Here is a 22,339-nt window from a genome sequence, read left to right as displayed (position 1 = left end):
TATATATATATATATATATATATATATATATATATATATATATATATATATATATATATATATATATATATATATATATATATATATATATATATATATATATATATATATATATATATATATATATATATATATATATATATATAATATATATATATATATATATATATATATATATATATATATATATATATATATATATATATATATATATATATATATATATATATATATATATATATACATACATATATATATATATATATATATATATATATATATATATATATACATACATATATATATATATATATATATATATATATATATATGTATATATATATATATACATACATATATATATGTATATATATATATATATATATGTATATATATATATATATATATATATATATATATATATGTATATATATATATATATATATATATACACATATATATGTGTGTATATATATATATGTGTGTGTGTGTGTATATATATATATGTGTGTGTCTGTGTGTGTGTATATATATATATATATATATATATATATATATATATACATATATATGCGTGTGTGTGTGTGTATATATATATATGTGTGTGTGTGCATATATATATATATGTGTTTTCGTGCGGGTGACACGTAAAAGCACCCACTACACTCTCTGAGTGGTTGGCGTTAGGAAGGGCATCCAGCTGTAGAAACTCTGCCAAATCAGACTGGAGCCTGGTGTTGCCATCCGGTTTCACCAGTCCTCAGTCAAATCGTCCAACCCATGCTAGCATGGAAAGCGGACGTTAAACGATGATGATGATGATGATATGTGTGGTATCTTTACTTGCCGGGAATGTAGAAAATACCGTGCCAGAAGGTAGAGTGAAATGTCATATGAAGGCTCATTAAAACAATATTGTTACACCTATTGTACGAGACACCCATCATTGCTACTCTTGTAAAAAAGTGTAAGACCCCAGCAGAACTGAAAAGCTGTATCTGTGCTGCCAATGTTTAAGAGAACAATCATGTAATGGAATTACTTCCAGTCAAGTTAGAGCTGTCATTCATGTATGTACATATGAATGTATATAGATACACATACACACACACACGTGCTAGTGCGTGTGTATAGTATATAGAATTAAATATAAATGTTCACCCTTTTATTGCAGAAATCAGATATTCACTCAAAATTTCATTACCCTTAACAGCAGAAGCATTTTTTCTATACCTATCTATCTTTTGTTGAAGAATGTCATGTTTGAAATTATTTTTTGCTGAGTTATGTCAAGCTTGAGGCAATGTGACTTGCAGAAAATACTAATTCTATTTTTTTTTTGTAGATATTTAACAGCATTACTGCAATAATCATGAAATTTACTTTTGAAGTTAAAGGGTTGATAGATTTATAGGGTAATTATACATTTCTGCTGACATTAGTCTCATGATATTGTAGTTTAGTTTTCCAAGTCTCTATTTCCATTCAGTTGTTTTTAATCTATTGCATGATGAAAGTCTTAATATGATGTCACCAACTTATTTATGCTTGTCGTAGGCCCACCTATACATGTTAACCACTGGAGCACAATCCAATCTACAATTGGTTAACTGAATATTTTTGGTAATCATTTTACCAAATCAGAAACAAAGTTGACTATGCAAGAAGTTGAACTCAGATTGCAGACATCATGGCTGAGCAATGAAGAAGCTTGCTTTTCAATCAAGTGGTCTTGGATTCAGTCCCACTGCATGGCACCTTGGGCAAGTGTCTTCTACTATAGCCCTGGGCCAACCAAACCCTGTGAGTGGATTTGGTAGATGGAAACCAAAATAAGCCCATCATAAATAATGGCCTAGCTGGTTGAAACTTTGAAGTTACTGTCAACAATGTTATTGTATAAGAAATATGTGTGTGTGTGTGTGTGTGTGTGTACCCTTGTCTTAGATATCACATAATGGTTGTAAATGAGCATCACTCATACAAGTGAGGTTCTTTGTTTCTAGGCTTCCATGAAAAACCATTTCTCACTATGGGAAATATCTTGCTTGAAAACAGATGAGGGTTGGCAACAAGAAGGGCATACATCCATAGAAAATCTGCCTCAACAAATTCTGTCTGACCCATGCAAGCATGGAAAAGTGGACATTACAATGATGAAGATATATAGGGAGAAATAAATGGTTGGCTGTTATTTCTAGTAGGTCAGGAGCTGTCATATACTGTAGTAAAAATAGCCTGGAAAGGTAGAAGGCTAACATGTAATTGTGATAAGAGATTACCTATAACCCCCAAGAAGCCAGGAAATCCTAATAAAGTGAATAGAAATAAATTGTAAAATAACCATGAAGTTACCTCAGAATTAGCTGAACAGTCATAACGGTCCACAGTCTTCTTTATGTAATCATCAATCTCAGCTTCCAGTGTTAAAGATGGCAGGTCATTACTTTGGTTGTTAATGTCACTGACTTGAATACGAAGTAAATCTCGGACTTTACTTTTTAAATCCAACAAAGAGTTGAGTGTTGAGCGAAAAGCCAACTGAAAATAATGAGGTAATAGATATTGAAACACACTTTTTAGGAGGTATAAACAACGCTGAATCTAATTTGAATATTAAGGGTTATGGCAGCAAAACTAGTTGATAAGGTGCCGTTTCTTTTCATGAAATAGTTTAAGTAGAAAGGTTCAATGTTCATGATTATTGCAGACTCCCACAGACTTGATTATGTTGGTGTGGTGGTTGTTCAGCATGATCTTCTGTGTGTCAACGTCTAGGGAGCCTATACATAGCCACTTATCTGCTAGAAATAGCAGCAAAATTTCTCAAATCACATTTTGCTCTCTAAAAATGAGGTTGAACACACACATGCAGTCTGAAATAAACTATATCTACAAAACTGAGATGGCCTTTCTTAGAATGCTTTTAATCAAAAGTCTGCTCAATCTTGGCTGATCTGTGGCTAAGCAACAATAATAACATGAACAAGAAAATGAGTACCAGAAAGCTGAGACAGTAGAGATAACAAGAGAAAGCATGGCAAATATGTTATGTGAGCTGAGGTAGCATTTGGTAGGACATAATCTAGAATGTTGGTGTGTGTAACTGCAGCAACATCAAATACGTGGTCAATATTTTAATGTAATTCTTGAGCCATGAGGATTTGAACCCTCAAAGAAATTGGATTAATGATTGATAAATAGCTAGGGATGGAGTGGGTCAAGGTAGATGAAAGGTGAAGTAAGAATTAATATTTCTGTTCAATTATTGGCTGATGAAGCTTAGAGAAATAGTTGACAGGTTTGAAATGAGGTAAGAGGGGCTGATGATTAATGATAGCTGTGATAGAGGGAAACCAAGGAAATAATGAATGTAGCATGATGGACAATGTTGTAAGTGGCAAATAAGAATGAACAGAACAGATTGTTTATCAAGAGCACAAAGTGCTTAAATGGCTAGCATAGACACATCTGTCAATAATTACAATAGCTGTTAGAGCATAACCTCACTCCTTTTATTAAGGAAACGTTTCACTAATAACATCAGACCATCAAGCAATCTTACATAAGTGTGAAATACAGCCCTTATTAAGGAAGTATTTGAGAGCTTGCTGAAGCTTCCCTTGGATTGTTTCAAGTCTAATAACGTTAGAAAAGTATGGTTAAGGTATAATTTAGGCCTGTAATACAGAAAAGATTTGATTTTGGAAGTTCTGGAAGCTTGTTATAAATGCTTAAGATATAATTATTACTCTGATATGAATACGTTAATCATTAATTTAGTTATACACAACTACAGATAACAATATCCAACAGTATTCTAACCGTGCTTACATTGAAAGTTTCTTAACACAATATCTAAACTATATTTGTAACAAAGTCACAAGTGTATGGACCATAACACTTACCACAACGACAGAGAATAGAATCTTTGTCTTGAGATTATCATACTGGGCTATTTCTGGAATACTATCAAGATCATCAGCAGCTTCCACTCTTGTTTCACTATAAAGGTTACCATAGAGACGGATAAGTTCTGTTGGTCGTTTTTCATTCAAAGACAAATCTTCAAAATGGCTGTTTGTGATGGTAAATTGTTTCTGAACTTGTTCTGATAATCTTCAGAAGAAAAATAAAATCAGAGAAAGTAGTTAAAGGTACAGCCAACAATCACATTCTTTTATATTGCTTGAATGGGATGAACTGCCCATCATTGGAAATTGCTAAATTAATGTGGACCTTAAACATTTTAAATGACATCACTACACTTTAGTGCAAACTGTCTCCCCTATAAATACTTCAATTTCCAATCTTTTTAATCTTGTAAAAAAAAAAAAAATGTAGATGGAAGATTGGCTTGTTAGGGATCCTGCTAATTTCAAGAAATCTTGAGGAAGGATATACAGGATAGTTTCCTCTTGACAACTCAAGACTCCACACTGAGCACTAGAATTCGATACTGTAAACTAGTGTAAACTTGTTAATTGTACAATGTCCTCCTCAGTTTTTTACAACAGAGTCTATTGATGTTTAGAAGAACTGAGTGAATATGAATCAAATAAAGTACCAACAATAAGATACAAACTATCAAACATTCATGATGTCATCATCTAGATCAGTGTCTCAATTTCATATTTACTATTTTGTAAGTTTCTGTCAATGGACAGTAACCAGAGATTTGTATGGTTACTTATTCTACCAGTCTTTTTTTTTCAAACCGCTAAGTTACAATGACATAAAAAAAAAAAAAACCTAACCCAATATTATTTGTCAAGTGATGGGAGGAGAAACACAAACACTATGTCATACATACATGCATACAATGGATCTCTCACAGTTCCTGTCAATCAAGTTCACTAACAAGACTGACCAAATCAAGATACCACACAGTAGGACTAATCCTGAAACCACATGGTTGCAAAACAGGCTTAATCTCTCAGCCATGTCTGTGCCTGTGTGTTAATGTTCCTTAATCTTCGAGTGGTTTTTGATGACGTGCTTTCACTTCTGCTTTCAAATGATGAATGAATCTGCTCACTAAATAAAACGTTAAGTCCACCGCAGGAAACTTTACCTAATCGATGACCTGACACATTCTTAATAGCTTGGGGAAATGAAGCTATGTAGAAATAAGTGTTTTGTCTGTAATCAACAAAAACAGATTAAAACTCATGTTGATGGTTTAAGGAATTATGAGTCTTATTTTTTTTATTTCAAAACATACATAATACAAATTCTTTAAAAACGTTGTCAAATAATGGAACAAAGAATAGAAAAAATAAAATGAAAAGGATTTGCCATTGCTGCTACATGGGGAAGCTGAAGACTTAAGGACAGCAAACAGTCAATAATGTTTGTAAAAGTTAAGAATCCCTGCAAGCAGCATTAAGCAATAAAAGTGAGACTGACAAGCTAATGAGGGAGCTTATGTGGTCACCTTAGCTGCTAGAAATAACACCCAGGTTTCTCTCAAATGACTCCTGTCTTAAGAATGGGACACATTAAATTAGACTAGGGTAAGCACTACTAACGAAAAGACTGAATCATCATGGCTTTGATCCTAAGTAGCTCCGAAAGGGTTTACTCGGGCTCAAACAACAAAAAACAAGTGGAATACAATAAAGAAGCGATACCTGTCACGTAGTTGCTTTTCCCTGTCTTGTAGCTTGCAGATTGTTTCTCTGGCTTGTTCCAACTCCATTCTCATGTTGTGCAGCTCCCGTTGTAGAAACTGCCGGTCTCTAGACTCGATCCCCATCATTCTTGATTGGTTGTCATTCTCGTCGTCTTCATCTTCTGAATGAAAAGTATTATCCACTAATACTTCTTCCTCCTCTGGGATTTCGCTAACTCCATCGCCACCAGTGCAGTAGCTACTGCAACTGGTGGTAGGTGCTATGAGTTCTTCAAGGTCGTCCAGGGTGCTTCTTTGCCGGTATCTTCGAGATAATCGCTTTCTCGGCGCTTGCCAACCAGCTGAAAGATTGAAAAGAAGATTGTTGTTGTTATTTAAGGTTCATAATTGCTTCCAAGGTCCTAAATATAATTTTTATATAAGCATAATAACTTCGACTATGACTATTCCAGCTGTATTAGTGTGTAAGTTGCTGATTATTCCACCAACATGCATATCTTTATCACAATTTTCGGCAGAACCAGTGTGAACCAGAATATGACAAAGCTGACTTCTTGAATTACAAGGAGAGTCTATCTGACTGATTTCCTCTCTATCTAGTTTCATGCCAAAAGTTTTGGATTGACCCAAGGAGTGGCTGTATAGGTGTAGGAGTGGCTGTGTGGTAAGTAGCTTGCTTACCAACCACATGGTTCCGGGTTCAGTCTCACTGCGTGGCACCTTGGGCAAGTGTCTTCTACTATAACATCGGGCCGACCAAAGCCTTGTGAGTGGATATGGAAGACGGAAACTGAAAGAAGCCTGTCGTATATATATATATATATATATATATATATATATATATATATTATATGTGTGTGTGTGTCTCTGTGTGTGTCCCCCCAACATCGCTTGACAACCGATGCTGGTGTGTTTACCTCCCCGTAACTTAGCTGTTCGGCAAAAGAGACCGATAGAATAAGTACTAGGCTTACAACGAATAAGTCCTGGGGTTGATTTGCTCGACTAAAGGCGGTGCTCCAGCATGGCCACAGTCAAATGACTGAAACAAGTAAAAGAGTGAAGAGAGACTAACAGACAGATACATAGATCAATGCACAACGGACATCGTAGCCTACATGCTAAACTCCTGTCTAACAGTTTTCAATTCTCAGTTGTACTGAATTTACTCATGTGTAAGTGCATTTGAAATGCTGCAACTAAACTTTTTTTTCTAAAATAACGTCAGTAGGGAAGATCAGCTAAGAACGGATATATTTGATCACGGTAGGGTTAGTCATCTGGTACTTTCATCAAATTAATGCACGTCCTTCTCTCCATGTGTGTAACTGTATGTGATGATGACAGGAAACAGGAGATGTGTATATGCGAGAGTGCGAATAAAGATGGATATACACAAGCAGATGATAAACAGTTTTGGTGTATATTTTCGAATAGATTGATTCGATCGTCTGTTGTTTGATCTTTGAATAATTCTAGTAAAATGGTTTACGATCAACTTGGTATAGTGGAACAAAATGAGGAAACTAATGAGATATTGGGGATGGCAGATGTCCAGCAGAAGGAAATTCCCACACCAAAACACGCCAATCATTAAACCCTGACCAAGTTTTCTATCAATTAGAACAGATGTACCTGTGTGTGTGTGTGTGTGTGAGATAGATAGATAGATAGATAGATAGAGAGATAGAGATAGAGAGAGAGAGAGAGAGAGAGTGTATGTGACGCGCAATCGTCCGAAGAGCTAGAACAGAATAGTTTTAGGGCTGGTTACAGAGGTAATTTGGAAGGTATAAGGATAATTGGGTATAGTCAATGTAATAAAATATGCAGTTGTTGAAACTGAAACTAATCACAGGGAATGAAGATAACACACACACACACACACACACACACACACACACACACACACACACACACACACACCTACATTACATAAATATACATGCATTAAACATACACATTACATAATATATGTGCGCGCAAGCAATTCCAGTCGTCTAATATGATTATAGTTTTATTAGTTATAATGCACGAGGGTAAAGGGTAAAGACTGCCTCCGGTCACGAATGACCATGGGATTGCACCTAGAAAGTTTCCCTCCAAGACACAAGGTTGTTTATAGAAGGCTAGCAGTTGCTCATGCATACCAGGCTCCCCTCTCCACGAAACCGATGTTATCCAAAAGAAAAGGCAAAGGCCGATACAGCTTGGTACCAGTGACGTCGCAGCTCATTTCTACAGCTGAGTAAACTGCAGCAACGTGAAATAAATTGTCTTGCTCATGATTGTGAGCCCTAGCCATTGAGTCATGCGCCTTAACTAGAACATGAAGCACTCTTTTAAAACGTCTGATAAAACAACTGAAGACGGCACTTTGATTTAATACTTAAATATTGGTTTCAAAGTTTAGCTCAAGGCCAGCAAATGTGGGGCAGGAAGTAAGTCGATTACATTGATTCCAGTACTCAATTGATATTTACTTTATCGACTCCCTAAGGACGAAAGGCAAAGCTGACCTCGACGGAATTTGAACTCAGAACGTAAAGACGGACGAAATGCCGTAAGCATTTTGCCAGCTACCCGCCTTGAAATTTGATATTTAAATATTACATTTTGATATCAACTAGATTAATAATTCGTAAGTATAGTAGGATTTACTACTCGCCGAAAATGAGGGATCACAACAGCACGTGGGTATTTAGAGCAACGTGAAATGAAGTGTTTTGCTCAAGATCACAACGCGCCGCTCTGTCCGGGAATCGAACCCACGATCTAGCGATTGTGAGAGCAACACCCTAACCACCAGGTCACACACACAAACACACACGCTTAGCTGTCAACTCGCAAACGAATATGAACTGATAGCACACTTTTAATAGTTGTTTTAGATACGTGTGGAATCGCGAGTGGACATTGACACGCTCTTGTCCCTCATTCCCATGATTCAGCGGAACATCGATGATGTGACTGCTGGTGAAAGAGAGAACAGCACCAATATTCGGCTGGTACTCATTTTCAGTTGAATGTTTGGAGTATCGTGAAATGAAGTGCCTTGCTCAAGGACACAACACGACACGTGGTCAAAGAATCGAACCCGCTATTTTACGATCGTGAGCCCAACACTTTAATCACAATGCTACGTGCCCTCCCCCCCACACAACATATTAATTCGATCTACGATTGACTGGTATTGAATCCAGAGGAATGAGTGATCCTTCCATATACATGTTCATCATTAAATGAATGAAGGGGAACACTTTGAATTTAATTCTTCCTCGTGAAGACCTATTTTGTTAGTTTGCAACAAATCATTCGTAAAGCGAAGGGATATATCGTGCTGTATTGCCACCAATAAGTAATTGACACTTCTCAAAGAAGTGGGACGAAATAAATGCTAAACAATTTCCAGCGAGGCTTGATTGCAGAAACGTTAACAACGAAAACATACTGAAATTTATCCAGCACCGTGCATAATGTTTGTGTCACTTGTAGCATCGTGCAAACGAACCATTTGTTAGTAAAAAGTTTCTAACATTGGCACAAGACTACAAATTTTAGAGGACGGTGTAGAATATTATTGGATCGATCTCCGACTTTGAGACACGATTTAATTTATCGACTACAGAAGGGTGAAACGTCAAAGCTGACTGTGTGGGATTGGAAATCAAAACCCAGGTAGAAAATATGAAACCCTAACAAAAATCTAGTAATCTAAAGTCAATAATTTCCTTACGGGTTTCAAATAAGGTTATTTATTTAAATCAGCGAAAGGAATAGCAATTTATTTATAGTTTGGTCATTCGATATCTCAGAGAAAGGAATGAATATTATGCTTTCCTATTTTGCTGTAAAATTTATATTAATATTTTTCTCAAAAATGTCTTTCTGCCCAATCAAAGAAAACTAATTATGCCAATCCTTATTAAAAAAAATAAATAAATAATAGTCCATTCATTTGGATAGCTGGTCTTTCCATGTAACAGAATCTTTCTCTTAAAAAATGCTGGTATTCAATTTATAAAGCTGACATTAAAGTTAATCAAGGTTGAAAACCTTTATAAAACAACGCGAGATGCAATCATGGTTGAGAACCAGATCAATTGGGAAAGGTTTCCAGAAAGTTCTTGCTTCCCATTTGATACCAATTAGATGGGAGATTGAATATTTATTTTTTTCTGTGCATCTGGTTTGTATTTAGTATTCTTTAACTTTTTCTATTGTTCAGCTGTTTTGTGTATCGTTAGAACTACCATCCTGCATGTAATTTTAATAAAAGAAACAATCTCTCTCTCTCTTTCACACACACACACACACACACACACACACACACACACACACACACACACACAGAAATAGCCTTACGAATACTCGCTTAATTAATTGATATTTTGTTAAACCGAAACTGAGATCCCAGATAACATATAACATTTCGAACTGAATATTGCTTCAAGAATAGCGTTTCGAATTGTTCTGATAAGAAGAATGCAATCAATTTCTAGAGATTAAATAGAAGATAAAGAGGCACATTTTTATGTAGAAACAATTCAAAGTGAATGAACTAGTAGACAATTAATAAAAGGAAAGATAGTGTGCAATAGTGAGGAACAGTACGAAAAGACAAAAAACATAGCTGTAATTAAATAGAATGAAAATAAGACGGAAAATAGTAATCTGGTTTATATGACATTTTCTCCCTCTTCTCCACCTCTTGGTAATTTCAAAATAACGTTTCATAAAAGTGGACACCGTCAAATAAACAAGACACCCAAAAAGGAGTCTCTTGAAGACGCATGATATACTAGAAATAGCAGCCAAATTTTCTATCACATCCCTCCATCTTAAATTTGAGAAAGGACACTTAGATATCGTTAAAAAGCCAGGATGGTCATGGCTGGAATAGTTTTGATCATAAGTCAACATGATCATGGCTATCAGGGTTTAAGCGACAAGTCGCTCCTCACTTTTGATTCAGAGAACAAGTTAATTTGATGGGGTCTTTAATCGTAAGATCCCTACTTCTGCTGCTTCACTCTCATCACAGCAGTTTTCCTTAATTTCACTAATTTACATATATCAACTAGATTCATTGCGACTTGTCATGTTATATTGCGCTTTCATATAAGATCACGAAGTGATTAAGATCTTACCGTTTCCTGACTCCCGAACGATTTGACTAAATCTAAGAAGTCCAAATGCAACACATTGGTATATTACAGGATTCGTAATCATTAGTAGTAGGAATACCACTCAAAGACTTACTCTTAAGGTAGAATGTCGAGCTTCTTGTGGAACTTAGTGTTTTTGCTTTTAAAGACACTGATAGGAATGAGTGTGTGAACATTTTGCTCGTGTGCAACTATTTACCTATCATATTTTGTGTATACGAGTGTGTTTAATAGTGTATGTTTAACTGTCTGCCCTAAATTTTATGCCAATTCATATATAAATCACAGTGCGCCGAGCAGTTACTCCTTGCTAACATATTTAGTAGTTTCCGCGGAGACGAAACATTAGTTTTATAATACACGAGTCTATTGCAGGTAAATATTTCTCAGAAGATTAGGTGTTTATTTTTCATAAACGCATGTACTGAAGTACAATGAATAAGGTACATTCCCAGACACAGAACAAACCTAATATATGCTAAGCAAAAAGAGTCATAAAGCTTGATATATAAAAATGTCTCTTGGATGATTTGAAAGGAAAAGAAATGATGTATGTATCTGGAACACGAAATAACTGAGATAAGTGTTGTCAACCACTGCAGTAAATAATAGATATTCATTTCTTATTGTATGTTAGACGCTGGAAAGAACTTTATGGACGGTAGAAAATGCAATGCTAAGAGAGAAGCATTTGATGAAAATAGGAAATGAGTCAATGATGGCTGCATCGACTGAATTTAGATAGGAATGACAGCGTTTAGCAAGTGCGGTTAAAGGGGTACCCACAGGACCATAAAGCAGATGTTAGGAAAGATAGGGATCGACTCACACAGGTCAGTAAATAGACTTTTACGTCCAACTATCATTAAAAAAAAAAATTATTATATTTAACGAATGAGATATATAATTTTATAAACATCACTTGTTTATATTGCATACAATTCTGAACAAAATTAACGACTCAAATTTAGAGTCTATCAATCTTCAAATTCCTTTATTCTGTAAGTTGTTTAATTAATTTATTGTGCAGTTCATTCAAATCATGTTTGATCAATATTATTTATGAAGAAATAACAAATTTTGATTGTAGACAAATTTCTTTCATACATTTCTGCTATAGGAATGTTAAAAGTCGAGTAAAAGTGTATTTTTGGTTTATTCAGTCATATTTATCAATTTAAGGTTGTACCGAGGCCTTTGTAGGGAATAGAACAAATTGAACGTTTCTTTACTCTTTTTGACTCCATTGGACACATGTATTTCTTGTATGGAACAAACTGGAACGGATATATTAGATATTGTAGACAGTCTCATGACAAAGCAGGAATGTCTAGCTAATATACATACCGAAGAGAATCCTATAATTAAATCTCTGCGCAATGTTCATTGTTTTGATCACTATTTTAATTTGGCTAACAAAGAAGTAATCTTATGCTGCTCAGTAGCCGCATCTTTTAATTTAATTCAGGCACCGTCTTTTTTATTTTCTCAAAAGCTTGAGTGATTCTCAGTCCTGCGGATCCGCTGCAGTAGAAGCACTCACAAAGGGCTACGAAGAAATAATCGATATACTGTTTGATATATCTAAGAACAAAGATTGAAATACTGCCATTATTCTGCTAAAGGTTCGTATGATCGAACGTACAAGTTGGAAACTGGATTTCTGCAGAGTTATGGTGTATATTGTTGGAGTGGTTCAACTAAAGCAATGTAACACTGCAATTAGAAACGCTTAAATTAAAATGCAGCCTATGATGTGTTACAATCTTTCACTGAATTTGTCAAACATTAAAGGGATGCTTCGGATAAATTTGAAAAGGTGTGATTTCACGTGTCACGAACGATGAAGTACACACCACAAATGGAATGCAAACAAAAGCGTAACGATCGTTTGGATCTATTAGACCACGGCCATTTTGCAGTGATACCGAAAGTTTTATTCCGTGTACAGATTCTTTGAATGCTTGCCTACGAAAGCGCCTTACTATATACAGTAGCTGTAAGATTTGGTTTCTTTGTTTATCTTCCAAACATAGTTCAAGGGTTTATTGAGAAAGGCTGTAATCAAACTGCCAAAGTTCTACTATAATGACTAAACTAGCAACTTCGCTTAAGTTGTGCAGCGTCAAATCTTAAGGGGTTTCTTAGATCAGAAGTGATTCTTTTTTTTTAGTATTACACGTATGCATTATGGGTAAAGATGTAAAATCTGCATCCCTAAACACAACCACAACTATCAGGATCTACTGGATTAATTTTTCTGAGAAATGTTCGTTTACAAAGATGAGACATCAAAAACATGAACAGAACATCGGTTGGACAAATTAGGCTCGCAGATTTTTCTTTTCAGTGACGCTGTTCACAACTTTGTAGTTGTAAAGTAAGGAAAATTCTTATCTGAAAGATTCATTTCATTATGATTTAATTTGATTGATCATAATTATTTATGGTATTTACATCAAATTAAGCATTTTAACTTTGTTGAATGTTTCACTTTCAGCGAGGGAAAGGGAGAGAGGGAGAGAGAGAGAGAGAGAGAGAGAGAGAAAGAGAGAGAAGACATATGAGAGAGCGAGAGAAGAAGAGAGAGGAATTTGATTTATTTAAAAATAAGAACTAAATGCAAAACTTGAAGGGCCTTTAAAAAGTGCTATGCATAAAAACTCATTAGTGTTCAATTCGTCCCTGGGTACCAGAACCACTGACAGCACAACAGAGTCAAAGAGCTAATGCACATTACTAGAGGTCAGTTTAATCGTGCTGGAAAGGGCATATAGGAAACAGTTTAACAAAGGTCAATCGTTGGAGTGGATTTCTAAATGTAGAAGTGCGAAACGACTACATCTCGTTTTTAATTGTATTGCGATTGGTGTTGTATTTTGGCAGAACAATTCATTTTAAACGATTGCAGCATGGAAAACACATTAACTATTAAAAAAAACACAAAGACTTCTAAGTCTTTGTTTTTGAATGGCTAATACTTGTCTTGCACGCTGTAGTCGTTTTAGTTTCAGTATGTTCCGCAAGTATACCTCCGAAACTTAATTTTACGAGGTCTTATTTCATCTTACAATCGAAAATAAACACCGGGTCTTCTGGGTTTCTTATTTGGAATAGACAAGTCAAAAGAAAGATTTATCACATTCTCTTAAAATGCATAGCTCTGGATTCATAACTTTAATTTAGGACATTTAATAGACATTTAATGGATGTAGGTATAGAAGAGAATTTTTTTTTGTCTCCGTAGATTCAGCTTATTACGTTGGTAGAGAGTCTTCTGAAGTTTTGGTGGACACTATTATAGAGGAGTACGTTAATGCATCATACTGGCGAGTGAGAAAGAGTGATAGGAGGAGATACTGAGCAAAGAGCGGAGTACAATATACTGGATAGGAGTGCGGGAGACTTAGAGAGAGGATTAGAGAAAGAAAAAGAGGATAATAGAGAGAGCATGAGAAAGAGACCGAAGAAGAGGGAGAGAGAGATAACAGACAATTTAGAGAAAAAGAGAAAAGAGGGAGAAAAAGAATAGAGAATATAAAGAACGGGGGGAAAGAGAGTGTGAAGAGAAAGAAGAAAGGTGCAAGATGAAAAAAGGGGGGGGGGGGAGGGAAAGAAGTGCAAGTCATCAGAAGAGAGCTGAATGAGATGAGAAATGGAGAGAAAACGAAGAGAAAGTAGTAAGAGAGAAACGAAAGAAAGCCGAGCCATACATACATAAACCATGGTAAAAGTTAAAGCTGTAGTAAAAGAGCTGTTTGGTAAGTTTCAAATACCAATTATTGGTAATTATTATAAAGATTTGAAACTAATGGTATTCTCATTTCCACATCAAATCATCCTTTTTTTTGAAATCTTTTTTTACTCTATGTCTGGCCTTTCGTTTCATGCCTCAGTCTTTTATGTTTTCCCTCACTCTCCCCAGCTTTCAGCATAAAAGAATTTCTCTTGTGTTTATTAACGACAGGCAAGATCGTGTCAAGCTGGATTGTCTAACTCTAACTCTCTCCCTCATGGACGCGTTTCATGGACATGGTTTTGGAGAAAGAAAGAGAGGGCGAGATGCGCCTCAAATAGCTTTTTCAAACTTGCACGCACACGCACGCACACAAACACAAGTTGTTCAGGCTAAATCTAGCGATATTTTGTTTACTTTTTTTTTCAGTGGAGGTGCAATGGCCCAGTGATTAGGGCAGCGGACTCGTGGTCATAGGATCGCGGTTTCGATTCCCAGACCGGGCATTGTGAGTGTTTATTGAGCGAAAACACCTAAAGCTCCACAAGGCTCCGGCAGGGGATGGTGGCGAACCCTGCTGTACTCTTTCACCACAACATTCTCTCACTCTTTCTTCCTGTTTCTGTTGTACCTGTATTTCAAAGGGCCACCCTTGTCACACTGTGTCACGCTGAATATCCCCGAGAACTACGTTAAGGGTACACGTGTCTGTGGAGTGCTCAGTCACTTGCACGTTAATTTCACGAGCAGGCTGTTCCGTTGATCGGATCAACTGGAACCCACGACGTCGTAAGCGACGGAGTGCCAACAACTCCTTTTTCAAGAACAGCTTGATGTATTGGTGAACAGTCAGCGGCGTTGGAGAGCATAAAGATTAGAGTTGCAGTTGAGAAAAAATGTAGGCTGACCTGGACGGCTGGAAGCTGCCATGACGATTCGTGCCGGATATCAAAATGGCGACATTGTAACTGCTGCTCAATGCTCAGTGAACATTGTAAAGGCTGTAAGACGTGACACGGACAGCTGCAACGGAAACTATGAAGCCATGACCAGCAGGAAGGAACACAGTAGGTGTTCTGACTGCATCTGCACGCTTGAATTCATCCAACAAATGCAGGATAAGGCCTTAGGCTCAGTTCAGACGGCTATATGAAGCAGCTGGAGATTATGGTCGAACTCTGGTTGGAAAGGGTTGCAGCTGGGTGGCCATATAAGTGGCAGCGGGATTCAGCTTCATGCCCTACCTCCAGAAAGAGTCAGAAGTGGTTGTCGGAGAATTTCTACGATTTCACCAGCTCCTATTTCTGCCCTCCTAATTTCCCCGGCTGTAAGCCCATGAATTACTACGCGTGGGTGCGGTTGAGAAGACTACAATCACTCTGCCTTCAACACCAAGGCCAAGCTGGTGGCCAAGATCAAGGAGGTGTTCGAAGATCTTTCCCGGGACACAGTGAGGAACGCATGCACCAGGCTCCGGGGCCGTCTTGAGATTGTTGAGGAAACTGAGGCCGGCTACTCTGAGTAAACTGTTATTTAATCTAGTTGAATTTAAAAAAAATACTTCTAATTTAGATGGGACATGGTTTTCTTTTCTTTTTATGCAAGCTGTCAAATTTAGCCCGAAACCCTGTGAAAACACACACACACACACATGAGGGGCTGTTGAAAAGTTCCTGGCCTTGGGTAGAAGAAAATAGAGGAGGATCAATTATGATTTTATTCAACATATTCCCCTTTCAGATTCACACACTTATTGCAGCGGTCCTAAGCCCTATAAAAGAACTTGGAAGGTTAGGCCTCCAACAAGGCCTTTCACGACACCCTTAAAGCCAGGAACTTTTCAGCACCCCTCGTATATAAAGCATTTACTTGCAACTTATGCATGTCTGTGTTTGCAAAAGAGATATCAGAAACAGCACGTAGGTTTTCTGATGTATGAGGAGCTAGTTTAGAGTTAAGCTAATTATGTTTTACGTATCAAAGAAATCCTCTTTTTAAAATGGAGAGTAATTGGTGTCCGCTTTGCTGTTACACTAGAGGGAGAAAACATTGGCTGGCCTAAGAGTGATGAGAGAGAAAAAGTATAATAAAGAGAGATGGATGAAATATATAGATAGGTAGGTGAGAGAGAGAGAGAGAAAGAAAGAGAGAAACAAAGAAGAGATATAGCTGAGAGAAGCAGCTTGTGTAACAGACAGTTATACAAACAGATGAAAAGGGGGAAAGGCTTGAAACAAAAAGTATTGTGAATTAGTAAAAGGAGGCAGAAATATACTCCATCTGACCACCTGAGATTACGGATATTTTCCACCCATCTCACTCTTGGTCTACCCTTAGACCTCCTGCTGGTTGGCTCAGCTTGAAGAATAGTGAAAAAAAAAAGAGCCCCAGTCACTTTAGATTGCCCAAACAATTAATAGGCAAAATCCTCTCTATGGATGTTTAAAATCCGAAAACAAGGGGTCAATTGACCCAAATCCATTCCAATCTGCATTGTCTATAGTTTCCAAAAATCTCAACCAAATGACTTTATTAAAGCTATCTTCCTTGCCTGTTTTTATATTTTAAACACCAGTAGAAAGAATTTTATTCTAATTGTTAGGCTAATATCAGTTGATCAAAATTTTTCAAATCATTATATTACACAGAGCATATTACATAAATACTCCATATTACATATTACAGAAATACTCTAACGTATATGTATTTAGCATGCAGAACGTTCCTCAAAGGTATTTCCCCTCAACCATATTGCTATTTGTAGCTTTGCGTTTGTCAGAAACCATTATTGTTATTCTTTTTTTATTAATTCTAAATTTCTATATATATTTTATTATTTTTAGAACACAAGTCTAAATAAGAATATCAGCTATTTGTTTTCTTTCATTTCAACAACCCAGCCCTAAACCCCCCCCCCCCCAAAAAAAAAACTGAATAACGGAAACATGACTCATGACAACTTTTGACAACACCAACAATAACAACAAACACAAAGAAAGGTTAAAGTAGGTATAATGTTCCATAGTTCATGCTCCACGCATTTTATGAAGACTAACGAACTTATGCAAAAGTTGTTTCATCTATATATTTATTTAGATTTTTTAAAGTTCTTTTTTTCTCCCTCAGAAAGTCTGAAGCAACAAGATCACTAACAACAAAGATACTGATACCACCACCACCACCACCACCACCACTAACATATACATCATCATTATCAACAATAACAATAGAGCCATCATCATAATCCTTCTCCTTACCAGGAAGACCAGTAACTCGCATCAACAAGAGAAAAAAAGAATCAAAAATGCTGTTCAACAGAAAAAAACAGATAAAATTTCAGTACTAAAGAAAAAAAAAATGCCATTGCATTTATTTTCTTATTCATTCTTAGATAAATTAGAAGTAACAGAGATGGTAGGGGTAACGGAGTGGTCTTTTAAAAGTTTCTGAGATTAGCAACTATGATCAATACTTGTGTAACACATTCAAAACATCGTGGTAATAAACAAAGCTTTGTGCAAAATGCTGTGCAGTATTTAGTTTCGTGTTCCGAGTTCTAATCTCGCCTTGGTCAGTTTGCCTTTCATCCTTCCAGACAGTTGAAATGAAATACCAATCAAGTTCTGGGGATCAACTTAAATGACCGAATTCGACCTTGAAATTTTAGACCTTGTGTCTGTCAGAAATCATCATAATCATCATCATCATCCTCTTGGAGGATGGCAGAATCTGTTGGGCGACGAACAAAATACTTTGCGGTTGTTTATAACCTACCTTTACGTAGTCATGCGTTCAAACCCAACTGATGTCAACCCTTCTGTTTCCTGCTTATGGGGCAGATAAAATAAGTACCAGATTAGGTCTGGTATCCATTTAAACCACTAAGCATCAACAAACGTCTCTAAACTTGTGATGTTACTATCACTGTAACAAAAGCAGTGAAACTGGAATCAGTAAACACTAGATAAACACCATCAGGTTCGAATATGAGGAAACCTCTACATAGCCGCATGACCTGTAAGAAATAGCAACTCAATTTTCTTTAAATAACACTGTCCTGCCTTATAAAAAAAATTACATGTTGATCTGGGTTCTTCTACACGAGAAAAAAAAAACGGGATGGTCGTGGATGGAATCCCTTTGAACCTAAGTCTACTCGGTCAAGGCTGACCTAAATCTAAAGAACAATCACAACTACATATTTCATGCTTTCGGGGTTGAAAAAACGAGTATTAGGGTTGATAAAACGATTATTATGGGGGCGATAAAGCGATTCCATTACTTTCCTCACGAAATGTGTGTTCTTGCAGTAAAGTAGAAATCATCATCGTCATTATTATTGCGAAAAGTAATAAAATAAAATATAAAATATATGTAAATTAAAAATCACCGCCGGCCATAGCTTTCTGATGCTATGAAATGATCATTATCGATAATGTTGCTGTTGTTAGTGGTAATATTGTTATCGCTCTTTTTGGCTTCATCAAGTTGAATTTAGTTCAGCCTGCCAGTTCGTGACTCAGCAACAAATCCACAAAGAAAACAAGTCACATTGATTGAAAGAATGCGATGCGAAAGAAAGACCGTATTATGTTCTATGTAAAGTCCTCATAGAACTTAGCTTGGAATTAGTTAACAAATACGTTGTTTTGGCCGTTTCGATATATTACTTACTGAACATTAGTTAAATAGAAAGAAAAAAACCCCCAACAAAAAACAGTGTTGTGTATCCAGCTGCTTCGCGCCATACATACTCTCCCTATTAGCTGCAAAACTTAAGCACTTCTATCTCTCTATATATAATATAGACACCATCTCTCTCTCTCTCTGTCTCTCTCTCTCTGTCTCTCTCTCTGTCTCTCTCTCTCTCTGTCTGTCTCTCTTTCAATACACGCACAGGCGTGTTAAAAATATGAGAATAATGTATGTATATGATGAGTGTATTTGATTTCTATCTATGGTTCTCTGTTAGTTTCGACAGCGAGGATTCAAAAGTTCGATAAACTGATTTATCTGCTCATTGAGTTAACATGTAAGTGACAGAACACTCCACAGACACGTGTACTATTAATATAATTCCCAGGTAGAATCAGCGTGTGACAACGCCGTACTTCTGAATTACAGGTGCAATCCTTCTCCTGTAACTACAGTTGCCTCTACTCTTCGAGGCTAATTGAACTCAATTTACCCCATTCAGAAATTCCCAGCCTACTCATCTCTGCCCCTTTTATTACCTTTATTGTGTTCAACAACCCAGACCATGTACTCACCACTAATCTCAGTTTTGTTTTTCCTTTCCATAACGTTGAATCTCTAAAATTCCATCACTGCACCTATCTTTGCTATAATCAGTGTCAGTATCATCAGTACATATTGTAAAGCTGAGTTTGTGAGTGTGTGTGTGTGTGTGTGTGTGTGTGTGTGTTGCATCTATAGAAATCCACACCTTACAAGATAGCAATCTGGGAGTCGCACCAATGGATTCCTCATGGTCGAAAATGCCCGGAATCGGCCATTTATTTTTTAGTTTTTGCTTCCTAAAGGGTGAATTTTTGCATTAAAAATAATTTGAAACCATAACTTCTAACAATTTTCAACTCGGAGGAATACACTAGCATTTGTAAACATGAGTTAAGTCCCCTTCTAGGGACGGTGTAAAGAGGGAGAGGGAGAGAGAGAAAGAGAGAGAGAGAGAGAGAGAGAGAGAGAGATAACAGATTTTTAAAATTTCGTCTTTTTAGTGAGTGATTGACAGACAAAAACAGACAAACGGGTTATGTATGTATGTATGCAAGTATGTGTGAATGGCTTCAGTCACACACACACACACACACACGAACATGTATGCGTACAAAACACGTATGCAATAGGTGTACGTACGTGTGTGTGTTGCCCGTATATATATATATATATATATATATATATATATATATATATATATATATATATATATATAATTCATTAAAATACAGAGATGCCTATAATAGGACATCTAACCCGCTAGAAAGAGCAGCAAAAAACTCAATACCACAAAAAATAGGGATAATTTCGAAAGAGAATGAAAAATAAAAACTTTTACCAGTCTATACTCTGTACCATGGTTTCAAGTTATTTAGCAAGATAAAAATAAATCTTACTTGGGAAATACGACACGCGTTTACACACTTAATTTTTCAAATTATACCGCTCTTGTGCGCTTTAACTTATCAGCAGTAAATATAAAATAAATGCCGATTTTCCTTCAGAAATTAGCCAAAAAATATATTATCATTAATAAATCATAGGGCAGCAAAAAAATTTTAGAAATTTCATTTACCGCCAGTGGTCCAGTGTGTAAACGCGGGTCGTATTTCCCTATGACTCGTGTTTACTCGTTTGTTCGTGGTACTCTGCTGAAGAAAGTTGCCCAAGTAAGATTTATTTTTATCTTGCTAAATAACTTGAAACCATGGTACAGAGTATAGACTGGTAAAAGTTTTTATTTTTCATTCTCTTTCGAAATTATCCCTATTTTTTGTGGTATTGAGTTTTTTGCTGCTCTTTCTAGCGGGTTAGATGTCCTATTATAGGCATCTCTGTATTTTAATGAATAATATATATATAGTCTACTGACTAATTTTTATTCTCGCTGGACCACTGGCGGTAAATTAAATTTCAAAAATTTTTTTGCTGCCCTATGATTTATTAATGATTATATATATATACATAAATATATATATATATATATATATATATATATATATATATATATATGCACACAATATAAACGATATTCTTCGTTTCTCCGCAACTAATTTCCAAATTTGCTGAATCTGTTGTTCTAGTCATAGTGACATATAGCTGGTCGTGCGTGAACATGGGAGAGAGCAGAAGTTACCAGAGCAAAAATCCTAAGTGCTGACTGTAGACACGATCCTTCGCAAACGATCAGCCCTTATTTTGTAAACGAAACTGTTCATGTTTTCGAAAGGAGAGATCCGACTCTCACATATCTGCGGGAGAAGATAGGCCTCTCTATTCCTCTTACAAAACTTACGTCCGGGTGCCAAATTTGCCTCAATTGATGGTATTACCCAGGTAATCCTAACTTAATCCCGAGCAAAGCCGGGCTATAGTGCTAGTAAAGGTTAAAGTGGAACATTACTGACATCAATCTCACCGGTCTAAGAAGGTCTGCGAAGGTAATGGGTACTGCTTCTTCCTCTATATCCAATAAGTACACTTCCGCCTCCCCCTTTCCATCTCCCTCCATCCACCTTACAGCTTTGGTGGAAGAAAGAGCAATGTTTCCGAGCCTGTATGTTTTTCATTTTTTGGTGAAGTTGAGGGCTGAGACTGACAGTATGAAAGCAGGAAACTATTCTCAAAGCGGTGACCACCAAATCCAAATGCTTACACCAAAGTGAATTCTGCTAAAGGCACAGAAAGACCAGGTGGTGGTGGTGTTAAACTGGGCGATGGCATGTTGACCATTAGCGAACTAAGAACGCATATTGCCGATTCAAATTCCGCAAGGAATTTCATCTATTCACTTGTTCTGATTTTGTATTTTATCGCCCGAAAGTTGACCTTGACGGGATTTGAATAGGGAACTGGAATAAATACTGCTCTAACGTCTCCCCTGTGTGTATGTAACCAGCACCTCTAGGATTAATACCCACCTCGAAAAACCTCCATCATAGCTACCTTCCTTCCTCCTATTTGGCATTTACCAACAACTATACTATTCTTCTCTACCCACCCATATATCCAGCAAAGTACTGACCCCATGCAAATCATTTTTGCCATCGTTCTTCTCAG

The 22,339-nt window shown here is 36.4% G+C and overlaps 1 protein-coding gene across 1 annotated transcript in view; it reads right to left on the bottom strand.

The window, feature by feature from the left end:
- The window catches only part of LOC106880697 (uncharacterized), a 66,905-nt gene that overhangs the window by 5,875 nt on the left and 38,691 nt on the right, over positions 1-22,339 (bottom strand). Inside the window, exons 2-4 of the mRNA XM_052965902.2 lie at positions 5,634-5,976; positions 3,909-4,119; positions 2,356-2,541 (exon numbers count right to left, since the gene is read on the bottom strand). Of these exons, the coding sequence (XP_052821862.2) occupies positions 2,356-2,541; positions 3,909-4,119; positions 5,634-5,761 (525 nt within the window). The 5' untranslated portion in view covers positions 5,762-5,976. The remainder of the gene's footprint in view (positions 1-2,355; positions 2,542-3,908; positions 4,120-5,633; positions 5,977-22,339) is intronic.

Source organism: Octopus bimaculoides, chromosome 2 (genome assembly GCF_046866305.1).
Source record: "Octopus bimaculoides isolate indiv1 chromosome 2, ASM4686630v1, whole genome shotgun sequence".
NCBI lineage: Eukaryota > Metazoa > Mollusca > Cephalopoda > Octopoda > Octopodidae > Octopus > Octopus bimaculoides.
This window is presented reverse-complemented; position numbering and strand designations above follow the sequence as displayed.